The 21,588-nt window shown below is 41.8% G+C and overlaps 1 protein-coding gene across 1 annotated transcript; it reads right to left on the bottom strand.

The window, feature by feature from the left end:
- Positions 1-3,447: 3,447 nt before the first annotated feature.
- On the bottom strand, positions 3,448-9,585 carry LOC142139807 (uncharacterized). Its single transcript, XM_075197677.1, has 2 exons — positions 7,571-9,585; positions 3,448-3,480 (listed from the first exon to the last, which is right to left on the bottom strand). The coding sequence occupies exons 1-2, from the start codon at positions 9,530-9,532 to the stop codon at positions 3,448-3,450; spliced, it is 1,995 nt and encodes a 664-aa protein (XP_075053778.1). The 5' UTR covers positions 9,533-9,585.
- Between the last annotated feature and the right edge of the window lie 12,003 nt (positions 9,586-21,588).

The following is a 21,588-nucleotide window of genomic DNA, read 5'->3' as shown; positions in this document are numbered from 1 at the left end:
TTCATGCTGCATTCTCTAGTTTATCTAAACTCCATTGTGTTTCTGGTCGTTGGCTAATGAAACAATTCTAGATAAATAAAAACTGTAGTATTTATGCTGCTAGGGCAAAAGCATCACATTAAAGGAACATTGGCCCTGATTCATTAAGGATCTTAAATGAAGAGGTATCTTATTTCAGTCTCCTGGACAAAACCATGTTACAATGCAAGAGGTGCAAATGAGTTTCCTGTTTTGCACATAAGTTAAATACTGACTGTTTTCTCATGTAGCACACAAATACTTGATAGCTTATTTGTACACTGAAATTTAAAGTTGATATTTGTGTGCTACATGAAAATACAGTCAGTATTTAACTTATGTGCAAAACAGGAAACTAGTTTGCACCCCTTGCATTGTAACATGGTTTTGTCCAGGAGATTGGAATAAGATACCTCTTCATTTAAGATCCTTAATGAATCATTCAGCAAAATTGTGTAAATTTGTCATTTGCATTTAAACACAGCATTAAGAAGGGTATAATTGTTATCATATGACAGAGATAACAGATTGAGTGTCTCTTCTGACTCAGTATCAAAACTATCCATATTTATATTATCTGACATCATAAATCTGTTTTCTTTTATATATTGAATTTGTTGTACATTAGTTATATTAGTGAATTTTCCCTGCTCTCGGAACAATCATTAATCAGGTGGAATTAACTAAAGTCCCTGTTACGTTAGTTCTGAAATTAGATATATGATGTCATTGTTGCAGTGCAAGGCAAATACAAGCGTTTACTATGTGCAAATAAATTATGAAGCAATTCCAGCACTGCCTAATATGAGAAGCTGAGGGGCTGGTAATCACTAAAGCCTTCTGATTTGTACTTGACTCCTATAGCTGTGGGAAAAAGCCATGGAATATTAGTGGTAAGTCTGAGCCACTGAACACTCAGTTATGTAAGATAATGCGGCCAACCTATGTAAGTTTGGACCACTCCCTCATGCGTGGAGGGGAGCGAAGAATAACATGGATGAGTGGGGGAGATGAGAGGAGAATAACATGGATGTGCTGATGAAGAGGAGATACATTTTTTTGTGGTTTATGTTAGTGTTATGTTCCACTATTACATTATTCATGGTTTTGTGTGTGGACATTGTTCCTACACTTAGGTTGGTCAGACTATAATAAATTATTCACTTAATTAATAGTGGTTTAGTCTATCTATCTATCTATCTATCTATCTATCTATCTATCTATCTATCTATCTATCTATCTATCTATCTATCTATCTGTCTCTCTATCTATCTAATTAGTCTCTCTCTCCCTCTCTCTCTCTATCTCTCCCCCCCCCCCCCTCCTGGGGTACTTTCTCCAGGTTTACCCTAGTTGATGAATCTATAATTGGTGTGCGAATTTGTACATTTTAAACATTAACATTTACATGTACATGTTTATGATTTAATGTAGGAAGGTAGAATCTTAAAATCAGGAGGAGGTATTTGTTATAAATCTATCTAGATATAGTATGTGAAAAAATAGTTTTCTTACAGTTGTATAGAAGTATGTTTAGTCTTTTACAAGGTAGTGGCTGCCAAGATAAGATCTCACTGTGTATTTTTTGTGTTGGAATTTATGTATAAGGCTTCACTGTGACTGTGTGTGGTTAGGTCTTAATATGCAACATTAATATCACTGTCATTCTTCAAACGCCCATAACAAGTGTCTAGACGTAATATGTGCAGCTACATGATAAGTAACAACTGCTTATCTGTGATACCCTTCTCACTGATATATGCTGTGTATAGATGTGGACGATATTTTGTGACTTGTAACTAACAGAGTTTTCATTTCTAATCTGTAAACTTATTCCTTGTTCATTAGTAAATATAAAAGCACTGTCCAGTTAAAAGGATAGTAAGGGTAAGGTTGATATGATAAAAACATTCAGGTAGATCAGAGGTGGGTAGCTGATGATCCACATGCATAGTGTTTACATGTGTGCCTGTTTTTCCAGGACAGTCACATTTTTTCTACCCAAAACCTTTAACACATTTTTTCATAATTGAAAATCCTGATGAACAAATATAAACAAGATGTGGTAAGAGAAGGGTTCTGGGTGTTGGAAAAATAAAGCTTAAGCCAACTTGGTATTCCCTCTCACCCATATGTACCAAAATACTGTTGTCATGTTATATATACTTGTTATTTGTATATTGTTGCACTGTTCATAAATGTTGCCATGGGGTGCCCATTGTACTGTTTTGGTTAGTATCATGTCCTCTAAAAAGGCTACTGTCACTTGCGGTCACCAGGGTACCCAGGTGACTAGAGTCATCCCAGAAATTGCACCGACCGTTGGCCAGACTTTGCAGGATTTCCACTGCCTTCTGTCGGCCATGTTGTTTCTGAAATGTTGGTCTGTCCAAATCTCAAAAAAAGACTACATTGTTAATTTGGAGATAGGCCTCAGATACCAAGGACTGATGTGATTATACTCCATTGTATGATAAAGTGGGTGCCCATTCTTCTACTCAGGAACCAGCTAGATTGCCCAATCTGTTCACCACAGGGTGATTGCTACCACTGGAGGACTTGGGGGAGGCTAAGAACAGTCCCTCAGATAAGCAGGTACTACTGGAATGACAGTTGACTATCTAATGACTGTCCTATTGAAGCCACACCAATGCGGGAACCAGATCGGGGATAAAAGAAAGTATTTTCTCACCAAACTGGGGCTTGTGTAAGTCTCTGTGGTTCTTGTTACTGCGTAAACCTGTCCAAAGCAGGGAAACAGTGGGCTTCGAAGCTGGTGGAGGAGCAGAATATAATGACTCAGGAGCTGTAACAGCGTTACTTGGAGAAGATGACTATAACTCCTTCGGGAAAGCTTGTAGAGTAGGCGATAGTCTTGGTAAACCCCCTGGCAATTGTTTAAAATGTAATATTACTAAATGTGTTTTTAAAATAAAGCAATTTCTGCTTATTTTCAATTGCTGGTATAAGTGATTCCGAACCCCTAGAGCTACCAGGTCTCTGAGCACATAAGGCCGACTCCAAGCAAATCAGCTATTCTCAGTGCGAGCTTCCTAAAAAACATCATGCTGCCAACCGCTAAAGTATATCTTTGATGTCAATGAAGTTAAGGGAGGCAACATATTTAAGACGGCCTCATGTAGAGTTGTACGAAAAAACACAGAAGTAAAAGAAACATAAAAAGACAATTATGTCTGTATGCTGAGCTACACATATCTTATGATACGGTTGACAAAGTGTACTACATAAAATATGGGTGCCAAAAGAATATATGTTTCAATTGTATCAAATGCTTTAAGTGTAATATATGCCTTAAGCATACTATGCTGTAGAGAGCTGCCAGTCATCATCATTTAATTGTCGTTTTAATGGGCTTTAAATGTTTTAAAATTAAATAAATAACTAAAAAGAGTGTGAGCGCTAGTGCTGTTAGCACTTTATCACATTATCCTTTCCATTATGCTAGAATATAATAATTGAGTTAACATGTGTAAGTTGAAGGGCAGCTTAGTGGCACTGCTTATAGCATTGCTGTAAGTGGGTTCACCTACAAGCAGAGCACTATTTATAGGGAGCTTCTTTGTTTACACTTGTCTACCCTTCCCCCTCCTACACCCTCATATCTACTTCCTCTCCTTCCTTCATCCACTATGTTCCACTTGGGCCTCTTTCGCTCCTACTGTCTCTCTTCCCCCTCCTTCTAGAATGTAAGCCCTCTCTACCTTATATCTTATGATTGTCTACTGTCGGTCTACCTCGTATGTCCTGTGTCATGTCTTTTACTGAATTCTGTGTAGGGTTAATTAATTCACCATTTGTACCAGACATTGCTTTCACGTGTAATTGTTTTCATGTATCTGTTATTATTTAACTGTTTTCATATTAATGTTCAAGCGTACTGTACACATGTATGTTACATCTGCAATAATTGTCTGGTGTTACGTAATCTGTATCGCCCTATACATAAATTAAGATTATCATTCTTCCTGTATTTGCGTGGGTTCCCTCAAAATCATACTAGTAGGTTAACTGGCCTCTGACAAAATTGATCTTAGTGTGTGTTTGTGGGTGTCACGAACAGCACTCACCTGAGTCTGCGTGACGCTTACGTGACACAGGGTTAACCACACAACAACCACTTGGTATGTCTAAAATGATTAAATACTTCCCTATCTATGCCACACACTAGCTTTGCGATACTAATTACCACCACCAAGGTTTTTTCGGATAAGAGCTGACACTCTTATTTAGGAAGCCTTCGGTTCTCCCTAGCATTAATCCCACACAATTTACTTTAATCAGAGTTCACTTAAACCACAAGGTTTGCACAGTTTCAATTAGGTAGCGTCTGGGCCAAACTGTCGCGTGAATTCATAAGAACACAGAGACTAGAACTTATTAAGTGTAATTTAATATGGAAGACACATCCACAATGCTTAAGATAAAAAGATAATAAAATGACATACAAATATAGTGCAATTGTTTCTTATAAAATAAAAAGGATAAAACACAGAATTGATACCTCACTTAGAATCAAGTTTGTGGTGCCGGGAGGAGCAGGAAAAAATGGAACCTCTTCAATTACTCCCTCAGAAGAAGAACCAGGAGTTCCATTTTCAGTACAGTTTTAAAACCCAGCTACAGGGCCCACAGCCCCCCCCCCTTCCTGTGACCTTATTCAGCTTGAATCTGTCATTTACATACAACCCAGTCTCTGCAGTCGGCATGTCTGGGGCCTCCCAAACATGTGTGAGATTTCATTGTCTCGCAAGAGATTTCTTCAAAGGCTTTCCCATTTGCGTCCTGCCATAAATGACATAAGGTGCTACCCTTATCTACCAGCTTCTAAGAGAACCATGTCCAACTATTTCTAGGAAGCAATTCACAAACATATATTTGCAGATTTATGCCTAAAAATTAGCTTGCACATGACACCTCCCCGTTCTAGAGGGTGGCAGGGAAATTGTTACCTACAAGACGATTTTCCCTGCTCACCTGACACAAGGCTTTCGTTCTGACGGGATAATCTATCTGCATTACCATGGTGGCTCCCTTTTCGGTGCTGAACAGTGAAAGTGTATTGCTGGAGGGTCAAACTCCACCGGAGCAACTTCCCATTGTCCCCAGCCACCCTGTGCAACCAGCTGAGAGGGTTGTGATCTGTGATTACCGTAAAGTCCCGTCCATACAGGTAGGACTGCAACTTTTGCAAGGCCCACACTATAGCTAAACACTCTTTTTCCACAACTGCGTAGGCCACCTCCCTGGGAAGCAGCTTCCGACTAAGGTATAGGATGGGGTGCTCTTCCCCTTGTGGATTCACTTGGCTGAGTACAGCTCCCAGCCCATAGTTGGAGGCATCCGTATGCACTGTAAACCTCCGGTCAAAATCAGGAGCCTGCAATACTGGGGATTGGGTAAGTGCAGACTTCAATGCAGTGAATGCCTCTTCACAGTCTGGGGTCCAAGTCACCACTTGGGGCAACCTCTTTTTTGTAAGGTCAGTTAGGGGCTTAGCTAAGGAGCTATATTGGGGCACGAATTTTCGGTAATATCCAGCGGTCCCCAAAAAGGACATAACCTGTTTCTTGGTCTTAGGGGTGGGCCATGCAGCAATAGCATCTACCTTAGTTGGCTCAGGACGCAGGGTACCTCCTCCTACTCGGTGCCCCAAGTACTGCACCTCATTCATACCAATCTGACATTTCTCAGGTTTTATTGTTAAACCCGCCCCCGCTATTTTAGCTAGCACACTGCTCAAGTGGATCAAATGTTCTTCCCAGGTCTGGCTAAACACAGCAATGTCATCTAGGTAGGCTACAGCATACCTCTCTTGGCCCTCTAGCAGGCTATCAACAAGTCGCTGGAAGGAGGCAGGGGCATTTTTCATCCCAAAGGGCATGACCAGGAACTCATACAGACCAAACGGGGTGATAAATGCGGACCGCTCCTGAGCCTCAGGCGTCAGAGGGATCTGCCAATAACCCCTACTCAGATCCATAATGGTTATATAGCGAGCATGGGCTAACCATTCTAGCAATTCATCTATCCTGGGCATGGGATAGGCATCAAACACAGTAGCCTCATTTAACCTTCTATAATCCACACAGAACCGGGTTCCACCACATTTTTTGGGGATCAGCACTACTGGTGCAGCCCAGGAGCTGTGGGACTTTCTAATTACCCCTAACTCCAACATTTCTTCAATCTCCCTTTTCATATCTGTCTGCACTTCCAGGGAAACTCGATAAGCTGTCTGTCTGAGGGGAGGCTGATCGCCTGTGTTTACATGATGAACAACTAGATGTGTTTGTCCTGGCTTCCCTGTAAAATGATTCTGATAGGGCTTCAATGTCACAAACAGCTGATCTATCTGTACCTCTGTCAAGCTCTCACTACGCTGGGTGGTCTCTAATGATCTCCCACTCTTGGCAGAGGCTACTAAGTCTAACAAGGGGTCTGGCTCCTGGTCCTCTTCAGGTAAGCTACATACAGCTAATACAGAGACCCCCCTTTCGTGGTAGGCCTTGATCATGTTCACATGATATACCTTGTGCCTCTTCCGTCCCTCATCCCTGGCTACCACATAATTGACATCATTGATGCGTTGAACTATCAAGAAGGGGCCCTCCCAAGCAGCCTGTAACTTATTCTGCCGCATAGAAACCAATACCAGAACTTTCTGACCCACTTCAAAGATACGCTCCCTAGCACTGCGGTCATACCATTGCTTCTGCTTAGTCTGGGCAGCCTTCAGATTACTATGCACCATCCCCATTAGGGATTGCATCCTCTCCCTGAACTGCACCACATAGTGGACCACGGAGGTTTCGGGGGTGATTAATTTCCCTTCCCAATCCTCTTTGATCAGATCTAAGGGACCGCGCACCCTGCGCCCATACAGGAGTTCAAAGGGGGAGAAGCCAGTGGATTCCTGCGGCACCTCCCTGTATGCAAACAGGAGGTGCGGCAGAAACCTCTCCCAGTCTCTCCCCTGGGACTCCACAAAGGTTCTGAGCATCTGTTTGAGAGTACCATTAAAACGCTCACACAGGCCATTAGTCTGTGGGTGGTAGGGGCTGGCTATGAGGTGTTCCACGTGCATCTTTTTGCAAAGGCTTTGCATTAAATTAGACATAAACTGTGTGCCCTGATCAGTTAACATTTCCTTGGGGAATCCTACCCTGGAGAAAATGGATATGAGGGCATCGGCCACCTTGTCAGCCCGTATGGAGGAGAGGGCCACCACTTCGGGGTACCGTGTGGCATAGTCCACCACAGTGAGAATAAATTGTTTTCCAGAGCTGCTGGGAATGGCAAGGGGTCCTATAATGTCCACAGCTACCCGCTCAAAGGGTTCTGCTATTATTGGCAGGGGCACTAGAGGGGCGTGTCCCACATCACCAGGCTTCCCCACCATCTGACAGGCATGACAAGATCGACAATAATTGGCAATATCTTTGCCCATTTCTGGCCAGTAAAACTTTTGCTTTAAGCGAGACTTAGTTTTCTTTATGCCTAAATGCCCTGCCAGCGGGACCTCATGAGCTACCCTGAGTAACCCTTCCCGATACATAAGGGGTACCACTAGCCGTTTCTCCATCACCCCCGCCTCAGGTACATCTCTGGCTACACTTTCCTTATACAACCTTCCCTGTTCCCAAAACACTCTTTCTTTATCAGACTCAGTGGGAGGACTGCCTGCTAGGCACCTCAGTGTTTCCAGTGTAGTGTCAGTCTGCTGTGCTTGTTGAAAAGCCTGGCTTCTTACTTGCTGCTCAGTGTCTTGTGATAAAGGTAAGGCGTCTGTAACTGCAGGTGCTGGAGGGAGGGGGGTTAGAGGGGGAGTTTCTGGGTCAGAGGGACTTTCTACCTCTCTCTCAGGAGTTAATTGTGAGGACCTATCCTTCTCTGCTTGCCTGCGTGTGACCACTGACACTGAGGAAATAGTTACATCCCCTACCTCCTTGGATACAGACAGTTTACCTAGGTCGGATACAATTGAGCAATCATTTTCCTTCTCACATCCTAGTTTACAGACTTCAGATACAACTGAACAAACATTTTCCCTGTCACATCCTGATACCTGGGAAAAAACATGGTTAAGTTCAGAGTCCACAACATCACTACTAGCAACATAACGAGATAACATCCTGCCTAAATCAGTTCCAAGCAAAACATTTGTAGGAATATTGTCCGATACCCCGACTTCCCTTAGACCTCTTCCAGCACCCCAGTCCAGATAGACCCGGGCCATAGGCACAGCAGGGTGTATCCCTCCCACCCCGCGCACAGCAATAGTTTTCCCTGGAATTATATCCGATGACCCCACCAACTCTGAATGCACCAGGGTAACATCAGCACCCGTGTCTCTTAACCCCACAGTTACCTTGTCACCGACAGTGACTGTTTGCAGATTGTCATTCCGGCTCACTTGGGATCCCGCAACACACAGGACAGCTGGAGCAGACCGAGGAGGAGGTGGCCCCACAGTGGAGGCTGTAGATGTCTTTCGGTCTGGACAGGCGGCACTGAGGTGCCCTGTCCTGTTGCAAATAAAACAACGGCGGGTATCTCCCTGAACAGGCTTGGCCCCCACCCTCCCAAAAGATGAAGAAACAACAGCAGGTGAAGGTGCTCCTCCGGGCCGCTCCCCTTTCCAGGCAGACTGTCCTGGCACAAAAGTTCCTCTTTTAGCTGCAGGGGCCCGGGTGGCAGTGTACTTGTCAGCCAGTCTAGCTGCTTCCGCAGATGATGTAGGGTCACGATCCACTACCCATTCCTTCACTTCAGCTGGGCACAAAGTCAGAAACTGCTCCTGGATCATCAAATCTTGCAGAGCATCAAAGGTGGTGATCTGTAGCCCTCCAACCCACTGTTTGAATGAAGCACACAGCTGGGCCACAAGTCCTGAATATGTGTCAGAGGCACTGCGTTTTAAATCTCTGAATTTCTGCCTATGCGCCTCTGGGGTGATGTTAAAGCGTTGCAACAGGGCACTTTTGATTGCCTCATAATTTCCGTCCATCTCAGGTGGAAGATCTGCAAAGGCTTCTAATGCTTTACCTCGCAAACCAGGGGTTAAATATTGTGCCCACTGATCTTTGGCCAGTCCACACTGTCGGCATGTCTTTTCAAAACCCCGCAAAAAAGTATCCAAATCCCCATCTTTTTCCAATACAGGGAAATTCTCAGGACGGGGTCTGCTAATACCAGCATCTCTGGTCTCTGGCTGGCGTTTGAGCTTCGCAAGCTCCAGCTCATATCTCCTCTCTGCCTCTCGCTCGGCAGATTCTCTTTCTGCCTGTCGCTCTGCTTGGCGCTCCGCTGCCTCCATAGCAGCGCGCCTCTCTGCTGCCTCCATAGCAGCGTGCCTCTCTGCTGCCTCCATAGCAGCACGCCTCTCCTGACGGTCAGCAGCTTCCTTCTCCTGGAACTGCTGTATGAGTTGCATTTTAGTTGTAATGTCCGCTGGGCCCAAATATTTTAGGGCAGTTTGCAAATAAACATCCATAGCAGTGTCCACACATGAACCATTAGAATCATCCGAAATTAACAGTCCCTGGTTTTGAGGAATACCTACAGTCAGGTCCACTTCTGAGTTCTGGCTATTCTCTTCCTCGGACACAGCTGTGAGTTGCTGATCCCTCTGCACAAGAGCTTCAATCAATTGCTCCTTGCTTTTGCCACTGGTGGGAATTCCTCCATCCTCACAGTCTGAAATCAGCGCCTCCTTTGTCAAGCGTTTATATGCAGCCGCCATCTCCTCCGCTTAATGCCAAATAAAAAAAGATAAGAAAAAAAAGAGAAGGGGAGGGAAAGAAACAATTGCTGTACGTCTTATAATGTTTTAAGCATTGAAGCATTTAAGCATTTTAAGCAGTCTCTGGTGAATTAGTCTGTATTTCCTCTCTCAGGGATCACACAACCCTAATTCACTTAAGTTCTTAAAAAAAAAATTAAAAATATATCCCACTGCTGCCACCAATTTGTCACGAACAGCACTCACCTGAGTCTGCGTGACGCTTACGTGACACAGGGTTAACCACACAACAACCACTTGGTATGTCTAAAATGATTAAATACTTCCCTATCTATGCCACACACTAGCTTTGCGATACTAATTACCACCACCAAGGTTTTTTCGGATAAGAGCTGACACTCTTATTTAGGAAGCCTTCGGTTCTCCCTAGCATTAATCCCACACAATTTACTTTAATCAGAGTTCACTTAAACCACAAGGTTTGCACAGTTTCAATTAGGTAGCGTCTGGGCCAAACTGTCGCGTGAATTCATAAGAACACAGAGACTAGAACTTATTAAGTGTAATTTAATATGGAAGACACATCCACAATGCTTAAGATAAAAAGATAATAAAATGACATACAAATATAGTGCAATTGTTTCTTATAAAATAAAAAGGATAAAACACAGAATTGATACCTCACTTAGAATCAAGTTTGTGGTGCCGGGAGGAGCAGAAAAAAATGGAACCTCTTCAATTACTCCCTCAGAAGAAGAACCAGGATTTCCATTTTCAGTACAATTTTAAAACCCAGCTACAGGGCCCACAGCCCCCCCCCCCTTCCTGTGACCTTATTCAGCTTGAATCTGTCATTTACATACAACCCAGTCTCTGCAGTCGGCATGTCTGGGGCCTCCCAAACATGTGTGAGATTTCATTGTCTCGCAAGAGATTTCTTCAAAGGCTTTCCCATTTGCGTCCTGCCATAAATGACATAAGGTGCTACCCTTATCTACCAGCTTCTAAGAGAACCATGTCCCACTATTTCTAGGAAGTAATTCACAAACATATATTTGCAGATTTATGCCTAAAAATTAGCTTGCACATGACAGTGGGGTAGATAATGTATACTGTAAACTGGGGCAGTGACGGATGGGAATAGTGAATCTGGAACACACTGTGCAATATGTTGATGCTATGTACATAAAGGCGAATAATAAATAGAATAGCACATAAATAGAAGAGCACATGAAAGCACATGATTAATAAGATTGTCCATTAAGTCCATAAACAAACAAAAGAAAAAGTGATCAGTAAAAAAATCATTGATAATATGATAGCTAATCACGCACTATTGGTGAATCTCTGGTGACGTCTTCTCCTTTAGATACTTTTGGTGGCTTTATTTCAAGAAGTTAAAATGTTATGTGAGTGTTGTGAGATGTTCATCTGACTAATTGCTTCACTGCAAATATGCTCTATGTTATGTGAAATGTGCTATGCTCTGCAAACACAATGGCACTCCACCTAGTATGACTAATGAATACAGTCAAGTCCATAAATATTGGGACATCGGCACAATTCTCATATTTTGGGCTCTATACACCACCACAATGGATTTGAAATGAAACTAACAAGATGTGCTTTAACTGCAGACTTTCAGCTTTAATGTGAGGGAATTTACATCCAAATCAGGTGAAGGGTGTAGTAAGTACAACAGTTTCTATATGTGAATGAGTGTATGAGTGTGTCTTATAATCAGCACCAGCTAGGGTCCTTATTCTTCCTTTCTCCAGCTATCAATCTCAGGCTTTGCTGTCTGGTATTATTACTGTAAATCTGAGATTTATCATGGCTGTATAAAAAGAAAAGGGAAAATATATTATCTCAAATCAGGGTATTTCCACACCTTGTTCACACCATTCATTCTTTACATGTATAGGCTATATGAGTAATGTCAACACAGAGAAAAAAACCGCAACACAGCTTTTTTTTTAAGCCACCTAATAATTTTAATGAAGTTTGTTGTTTTTAATTCCATTTTTGCAATCGTAGCTAATGGTGTAAAAAGTGGGTGTAGTTTAAACTGCCATCTACAGTACAATAGTTTCAGTGTAACCATGGTGTCTATGCTGGAATTTTCCAACAGGAAATGTGGGCAATATTACCACGTACTCCCCAAAAGCTGTGCATTGTCCTTGAGAGGTCTGCTAGGGGTAGTGTTGGTTGCTTTATCCAGGGGAGGACTGGCAAATTTTAGCCTGTAGGGCAACACTCGACTCAGCAGTCTATTGCAGGAATATTTTAAAGGAAAACAAATGTATGTGGTTCAGTGACCCAGCCTAAGGTAGCCCACTATGGGACTGCCCCGGGGGCCAGATTCCCCTCTGCCCCCCAGCCTGGCCCACCTCTGCTTTATACCAAGTTTGCATAGCATTTGTATAGCATTAGTGCCATATCCAACATGGGTGCAGAGTGTACAGTGTAGTGCAGCGTGCCAGCGTCCCTCCCATGGACCAGCCCCCCCTTCTAATCTTCAGCATGCATTGAGCTGCAGTCTGCTCCCCATATGTGACTTTTTATTCAACTGTATTAAATATCAGGGCTAATAATTTAATGATGGGGCTATATTGATTTACTGATGGGGCTGGTTGAAGGTAGTTTTCAGTCATTACTAGTCTTTCCAGGAGGTGAATGGTACCTATTCCTGTTCCAAAGAGGGCCCCAACATTCCACAATACGGCCAAATACTTTTCCATCCATTGAATCTCCTTCAAAGATAATAGTCTCCTCCTGCTCCTTCCTCCATATGATACTTTCTTGATCTGCAAATCCCCAAAGGGGCATTTGAGTGTGACATCACATAGGTTTTACACTAAATAGCTCTTAATCTTTAGTATATTCTTGATGTAACAAACTAATTACTTGGTTATAGCGAGAACAATGATGTACTGAAACTTTAAGAGGGGTATTCAATTGTTAGGGAGTTTTTTTTCCCCCGGGCGTTTGACGGCAATAGCATCCGTTTTGAGTTAGCGCAGCGGGAAACTCGTGCAATTCAATTGAAAAAGAGGGAACGCTGCCCACGCACGTTAAAAATTGTGTTCGCGAGATTTTAGGGGAGTGAAAGGGAGTTTTAACGCGGTCATGTATAACACAAAAAAAAAGGTTTTGCATACATTTCCATACATTAGATTGCATTACACATTGAAAATATCTACATTACAGTACTTTCTTTAGCATATTTTTTAATTGAACTATTTTTTACCATACAATCATCTATACCATGTCAAAACACATTACTACATTAATATTTGTACCAAAAACATACATAAATATAATTAATTAGTGTTTTTTTATTTATTTATTTATTTATTTGAATTTGTTTTATTTCATTATTTTTTCACAAGAAAATCAACTTACACAAGTTAGGCATTAGTGATAAACATAAGTTTAACTTTTTTTCAACGTTTTTACATGATTTCAAATACTCTTCAGAGGTTTTTTATTTTTAACACACCCCAAGGAGGTGCGAGATTAAACAACATATTTTCCTGTTTTACCTACAGCGTTAAAAAAGCAGTTGAATAGCTTTTAACGCGGCTGCCTCTCGCACACCCTATACTTTCAATAGACCTTCTACTGGAGCGCGAGAGGACCGTTTGATGAAAAAAAAGTAGCGTTAAAAATATAATTGAATTGCGGGTAAACTTAACCCGCTGGAAAATTATTAAAAACAGCGTTAAAATGACTTAACACGGTCAAAAAAAAAACCTCTCTGACAATTGAATACCCATATAAAGCTGAAGTACCATGTATGCAGTAGCTTGTTCCCTCCCGGGGTTATGTGATGCTGCAATGGGAAAGAGGGTGTGTTTGGGTGGATTCAATGACAATCATGTTGTAACATCTGATTGGTCCTCCCCATCACATTCTCCCTCGGCAGCCATTTTAATGTAGCAAACTGATATTTTCTGATGCTTAGGTGGTAATGCAGCTTTCAGCACAATGGGCCTGAGTCACTAAGGAGAGCAAGGCAAATAAAGGAGTAAATGTTCTCTGGGACTAGAGATGGGCGGGTCCGGTTCCCCGAGAACTGAACACACCCGAACTTTGGGTATCCGAGTAGCTCGGTACTCTCCTGCCCGTTCCGAATCCAAATCGAGGCCGAACGTCATTGTGACGTCGTCGGATCTCGGGGCTCGGTTCTCGCGATACTTCAACATTATAAATCCATCGCCATTTGACGGAGGGAGAGAGCAGGGTGTAGTCACAGGCTGATTAGAGCAGGGACAGAGAATCCAATATTCTTCTTGCAATTGCTCTAACAAAAATCGCTAGAGAAGAGAGGAGGATAGAGGTTTATTATTTTTTGTTAATATTTAGCACTCCCCAGTGCTTTTGGGGTGTCCCCCATAATTGTGCATAAATATTTCTGGCTGTCAAAAGTCATATCTGTCAGCAGTATCTACCAACTAATTTTTAGCATTCCTCATTGCTTTTGGGGTGTCCCCCCTAATTGTGCATAAATATTTTTGGCTGTCAAAAGTCATATCTGTCAGCAGTATCTACCAAATAATTTTCAGCACTCCTCAGTGCTTTTGGGGTGTCCCCCATAATTGTGCATAAATATTTCTGGCTGTCAAAAGTCATATCTGTCAGCAGTATCTACCAAAAAATTTTTAGCACTCCCCAGTGCTTTTGGGGTGTCCCCCATATCTGTGCATAAATATTTCTGGCTGTCAAAAGTCATATTTGTCAGCAGTATCTTACCAAATAATTTTTACCACTACAAGTGCTTTGCGCTCAGAATGGATTCAAAGCAGTCCACATATGATCAGAATGAGCAACCAGGTTCTGATGTTAGTGTTCCCAGTACGTTATCTGGGCAAGGCAATGTCAAACTACAGAGTGTTTCGAAATCAGTCCAAAAAACAAAATCAAAAAAATAATTTACTGTGTTGAAGCGAAAAAATTGCTAACATGCCATTCTACACACGCAGTGGCAAAGAGAGAATGAGGCCTTCACCTTTGGCTATTAGTGGCAGATCCCAAAAAGTTACCGAGCCTACAATTGGTGCACAACTACTGTTACGCGTCAAAGCCGAGCTGCAAGATAACAGTAAGGCATTAGAGGATAATGTTTGCTCTGAATCACAAATGACACCAATCCCTGTGGAGAGTCCATCCAACAGTGGTATGTCTAATCGTGAGCATTCTGTTAGTGTACCCATAAACAAGGGCCCTTTCAGCAGTTCTGCTGATGTGTACCTGAACAGCCCGAGTGTAGCCGGTGATACACAAATTGAGGATGCCACTTTGGAAATAGAAGAGGATGAGGGGGAGATTTATGGAGGTGACGAGGGCGCTAATGAGGATGTTGATGATTATGATGCAGACAGATACCAAATTGCCTTTCTCAATTTCTATTTATATTCTAGATTATATAACGGCTGAATAGTTTTCTATTTCACTCCTAGTGGAGAGGGGATCTGATGCAGACAGATACCAAACTGCCTTTGTCCATTTCTTTGTATATTCGAATTTCTAGTTCTACAGTCTATGCAGGCTGCTTTTTTTTCTATTTTACTACACGTGGATGGGGGGGGGGGGGGTCTGATGCAGACAGATACCAAACTGCCTCTGTCCATTTCTCTGTATATTCGAATTTCTAGTTCTACAGTCTATGCAGGCTGCTTTTTTTTTCTATTTTACTACACTTGGATGGGGGCAGGGAGGGGGGTCTGATGCAGACAGATACCAAACTGCCTTTGTCCATTTCTCTGTATATTCGAATTTCTAGTTCTACAGTCTATGCAGGCTGCTTTTTTTATATTCAACTACAAGTGGAGGGCGGGGGGGGGGGGGCATAGATAGCCACCAATGTACCGTGGTCCATTTAATTTTACTTTCTAGCTCCACAGTCTGTGCAGGCTGCTTTTTTTATATTCAACTACAAGTGGAGGGCGGGGGGGGGGGGGGGGGGGCATAGATAGCCACCAAAGTACCGTGGTCCATTTAATTTTACTTTCTAGCACCACAGTCTTTGCGGGCTGCTTTTTTTAATATTCAACTACAAGTGTAGGGTGTAATATACACCCAAAGATGATGGCTACATTGCCAATAATCAAAGATGGAGGGGAAGACAACCAGGTTTGACTGTATAATTCGCAGACAAGTGTTCGCATTAAGGACGGCCTACCAGGGATTAAACAGTTTTTTTCATAATTTATTAGCTTTAGAATTACCTCACTTATCTAAGAAACTGGTGGAGCACTAAATTAGGTTATTTTAGACCAAAAAATTTGTATTTTTTTCAAAAATAGCAAAACAAAACCAAACAAAACCAAAACCAAAACACGCAAGGGCGGTTTTGCAAAACCAAAACCAAAACCAAAACACGACGGTAATCCAGATCCAAAACCGAATCCAAAACCAAAACACGGGGGTCAGTGACCATCTCTATCTGGGACAAACCATGTTACAATGCAAGGGGTACAAATTAGTTTATTATTTTGCATGTAAGGAAAATACTTGCTGTTTTTTCATGTAGCACACAAATACTTGATAGCTTTAATTTAACACTTAAATTTAAAGTTGATCTAGGACATGCCCTATCCCAAGTATCTATCTGTCCCCTCATTTTAAATTTACCTCCCCCTCCAATGAAACATGGTTGAGCCAAAAGTGCTTTTTTTTGCTTTGCTCTCCCAATGTCCTCTTTCTCTTGATCATTGTGGTTTTATCAGAAAGAACGTATCAGTTTAGAATATATTTTTCAAAATGTACTTTTACTTAAAATAAAGATATATCTCTTGTTCTGCTCTTTTTGAAGGAGAAATAGTTACTTTTGCTCTACAGCTTGTAAAGTTATGAGGTAAATTCAATGAAAGTAGAAAGCCTTAGCTCTTTATATGCACAAGAAGGAGGTATGGAAATTAGGGTTTACAGATGAGTCAGAATTTCTTCTTGCTATTTGTTATTGATGTGTCTGGAATGAGTTACAACATACCCAGACTAATCTGTGTTACTTTGTTATATAGTAATAGTCAGCCACCGCTTTAAAAAATACTGTTGCATGGCAGCCAGTAGGTGTCATTCCTAAATCATAATATGTCAGAGATGACGTAATGAGATCACTGTACCCTATTTTTCTTGGGGAAATTTCATTTACATAAATAGAATAATGTCTGAAAGCATGTTTGCAAAATCGTATCAAGGAAAGGGATTCATAGGTACAGATACTTCACCCAGTAAGATAAACTAAGCGGTAAATGTACTAACCATACCCCACTCTAGCATAACCCTTCAAATATACTTTACATCCATTTCTCATTGCCTTAGAAGGTTCAGAAAAAACACGGTAATTAAAAGTAACTTCACCTTCACTGGCAATATTATAAGGGAGCATCTTCTAATATTAACTCTTCATGCATAGCGATTGTCAGGGCCTGATTAAGGGTTCCAGCCGCCCTAGGCTAATACACCGGTTGCCGCCCCCCCCCCCCCCACCCCCCTGCCACCCACCACCAATTTATAAACAGTGGTCAAAGTTTTACAATGAAGACGGTAGAAGTGGCGGTATGGCATATAACAGTCTATACCAGCCCACTTCCACCACTGTGCGTATTTGTGTATATATATATATATATATATATACACACACACACTCACACACAATTGTACAATATTAATACATAAAACACAATTAATTCTGCAAACATATTAAAATGTCATTACAGGAAGATTCTGCAGTGAAAGTTAGACAAATTGCGCCGTTCTCTTACCTGATCTTGCAGCGTAGACTAAATGATGCTCTTGCTTGTACTTGGAGCGTTGTTGCTAGCTGGCTGGATTCTGGAAACTTGGAGTCCTGTATTGAAAATATGCAAAAATTTTATTATAGTGCAAAATGTTAACAAACCCTGAATGATACAAACACAACACTTCATTATGACCAAATAAAACAACCCCCTAGTACAGGCACATATAGACAATAAAATATTTAAAAATTATTTATAATCATACACTAACATCTACCAGCCCCATCTGTCTAGTATTTAACATTCTAATGAGTGACCACTGAGACTACAGAGAGCATCCACGTCTAAGCCACACAATACAGAGGTCATGTCCCCCACAAGCTATTTCATCATCTACCCCAGTCATTTTTGTAAACCCTCACCAGAAAGTTTAACACCCCATTCATATCATCACCCACCCAACCACTTATTTGCTCACCCACCCCCCAGCCAATTAATCACCTCACTTTAACAAATCCATTAACCCTCCATAGCCAATCCATTAACACCCCCCCACTAGCTAGTTCATCAACAGTTGCAGGTAATTCAGTAACCCCCCCTAGGTAAATTCATCAACCTGTTGCCGCCAATACATTGCCCCCCTCCCCCCCACAATTCTTCAACCCACTGCTGACAATTCATTAACCCCTCCTCAGTCAAATTGATCACCCCATTGCAGGCAGTGCATTACACCCCCCCACCTCAATAATCAACCTACTGCAGGTAGTTAATTAACTTCCCCCCACGCACAAATTCATCAATCCATTGCAGGCAACTCATTCCCCCCCCCCCCCCAGGCAGTTCTTCAAACCCATTGCTGCTGAGTCATTAATCCCCTCCCCACCAGTAATCTCCCCCCCCCCCTACACAGTTGCCACCTGTATCACATCCTCTTCCTTTATATTCTGGACAGAACTTACCTGGCTGTCTTCTGCTCCTCCTCTCTTCAGACGCTGGAACTTCTGTTTCTGACAGACAGCTAACAGTAATCCAAGGATGTTAGCTGTCCTGCCAGAGCGGGCGCGCTGTCACTGCTTAATGTGGTCACGTGAGATGTGATAATCTCACGTGACCACACTAAGCAGTGACAGCGCGCCCGCTCTGGCAGGACAGCTAACATCCTCGGATTACTGTTAGCTGCCTGCCTGCTTCCTAATTGGATCTGCTGACAGTCGGGACCGCCCCCTAGAGACTAAGGGGCGGCCTCGAGGTTGAAAGAAGAAGGCGCCGATCACCGGTAATTAATTTTTTTTGTAAAGCTAATAACAAATGTTACTGTGCCCGGCACTGTGCCCCCCGGGACCTAGCGCCCCAGGCTGCAGCCTGGTCAGCCTGTTGGCTGATCAGGCCCTGGCGATTGTAGGACTCATTCAATGTTCTTCACACAAACTAATCAATAGAAATCAATAAGAGGAATGCAAAAATCAAACTTATTATATCCGCTAACAATCTCCGTATCATACACTCATAAGTATATGTGCCACATAATATTACAAATATTAAATGGCAAACAAATGTAATCCACTCTCCACACATTGTCTCATACTGCACCTGCTAATGATTTCCCAGTATGCACGGAGAGCACTTTTTGCAAAACACATTGCATTATTGCTTATCATCACTTTCTCATCACCGACGTAGCTCAACCAGCATGCAGTTTGAACAATCTCACTATCGGTACTATGTCTTAAAAAACCCACCTTTTTATATGTGATACGTGGTATTGCAAAGCACACCTTAATACATCACTTGATTTGCATATTTGCTGTTGGAGAAAATTGTAATTTCGATTTTAAATTATACATGACGTGATTCATCTTGGAGCGCAATGTGAACGCATTTTTCGTTGTTTAACATCGAACATAAATTGCATGCACATATTATTATTATTATTATTATCATTTATTTGTTGGGCGCCACAGGGTTTTCGCAGCGCCTTACATAATACAAACAGTAGACCATACAGGGTAAACATCACAGAACAATAAACACTAAGTACCAATGCTTCGGAAACTCCGAGCAGACATATGGAGTGAGGGCGGAGCAGAAGAGTCGGTATGAAGACAGGAGGGGAAAGGGGCCCTGCTCATACGAGCTTACATCCTAAGGGAGGGAGGACAAAACAGGCACGAAGGGAGGCAGTGATGCAATGGAGAAAAAGGGACCAGGGGAGAGGAGGGAGCACAAGCAGAGTGGATGAGGGGTTAAGTGGATGGTTGGTAGGCTTTCAGGAACTGGCGTAACGTCCGTTTCTGAGCATGTGCAGAGCAATTTTACGCAAGATACAGCACACAGTGGGATTTACGTCCAACGGTGAATCAGGACCACAATGTTGGGCACTGAAAGATACTTTGGGCTAGATTTACTAAGCTGCGGGTTTGAAAAAGTGGGGATGTTGCCTATAGCAACCCATCAGATTCTAGCTTTCATTTATTTACTACATTCTACATAATGACAGTTAGAAGCTGATTGGTTGCTATAGGCAACATCCCCACTTTTTCAAACCCATAGCTTAGTAAATCTAGCCCTTTGTGTTAAAGGAGGTATCCAATTAAAATGTTTTGTTTCCATTATTATCTTCCAATTAATAAGAAGATTTTCAAACATTTTATTAATCTTCCTGCTGTGGTTATAAAAATTATTAAATATAGCTTCTTTGCTGCACTAAGGTGCTAAGGCAACTCGCATCTAATTGAATTTCCCTGTAAGAGTTTGTTTTAGTGCTGCATAGAATGTTTCAGCAATGCAAAAGAATGAACAGGAGTCGTCAGTTTCCACCAGGTTCTACTGTAGTCGTTAGGGAAGTGAGGGAAATGTGGGTGTTGTGATTACCATCTTTAATCTGAAATATGCACATCAGGGGGTAAATGTAATAACCTCCGGTTTCTTCAACTCCCGCGAGTTCGGCGTCTTCGGCGCTTAAATTTAAAGCGGAAGTTTCCCTTTACAAGGCAGCACCGCTTTAAATTTAAGCGCCGAAGACGCCGAACTCGCGGAGTTGAAGAAACCGGAGGTTAATACATTTACCCCCAGGAGTGAGTACGTTGGAAACATCTGCAATATGTGCTTATTTTTCCACCAGAATTCAATAGAAAAGTTAATAAAATAATTTGTAAATCATCATAATACAATTAACGAATACATAGTTTCAAAACCAATTCTGGGTGGTGGGCCTTTTTATTAAGTCTGAATTCATGTTATAGTCCATAGGTGTGTAATACCACTGCAGGCCAGCTAACAGACATTAAAGAGAGCAAGTACATAATGAACATATCTACTTAATAGTAGGACAACAAAGTGACTAGCTGCGATCTGGTCAGTCTGGTTTATTAAAAACATCTCTTCTTTGTGTGTATCGATTTAAAATGAGGTCGATGTGACAAAGCTGGGTTCTTGGATCCCTTGACATTTTCTACTATACACGCACTTTATATGACGCTATAAACATGGATTCTAAATACTAATATATGTGGATGCAAAATCAATATATGTGGATCAACTTATTTTTTCCTATTTGGGGCAAATGAAAACATTTGTATTGTTTAATATTAAGCCTATGGTTTTGCCAATTTTTGTGGTGTATTTTTTAAAAATAGCTGGCCTTATATAGAGACAGGGGCTGGGCTGCAGGACAGGGGGTATCTGTTCCCTGGGCCGTTCCCATAGTGGGCTACCTTGGGCTGTGTCTCTGCTGAGTCTCGCAACTCTGGGCTAAAATTTTCCAGCCAGCCCCTGTATAGAGAATGTATAAATATATTATACAACAAACCAGACCCTAGTTTCCTTTCTTTATCTGAAATTGTATTACTAAATGAACTCATAAACAATATAATTTTCTTTGTTTATTCCTTATTTATGTGTGCTGAAATGGTCCATTCAAACTAAATACACATCGATTATTTTTATGAAGACCATTAAGTTGTATGATTTTAAATTAAGCATTATGAGGAGTACAAAAAATAAGAATGACAACAGTGTATGGCTTTACGTTACATTAATTATCATTCATGTTAAACTAAGGTT

This window comes from Mixophyes fleayi, chromosome 2, assembly GCF_038048845.1.
Source record: "Mixophyes fleayi isolate aMixFle1 chromosome 2, aMixFle1.hap1, whole genome shotgun sequence".
Lineage (NCBI taxonomy): Eukaryota > Metazoa > Chordata > Amphibia > Anura > Limnodynastidae > Mixophyes > Mixophyes fleayi.
This window is presented reverse-complemented; position numbering and strand designations above follow the sequence as displayed.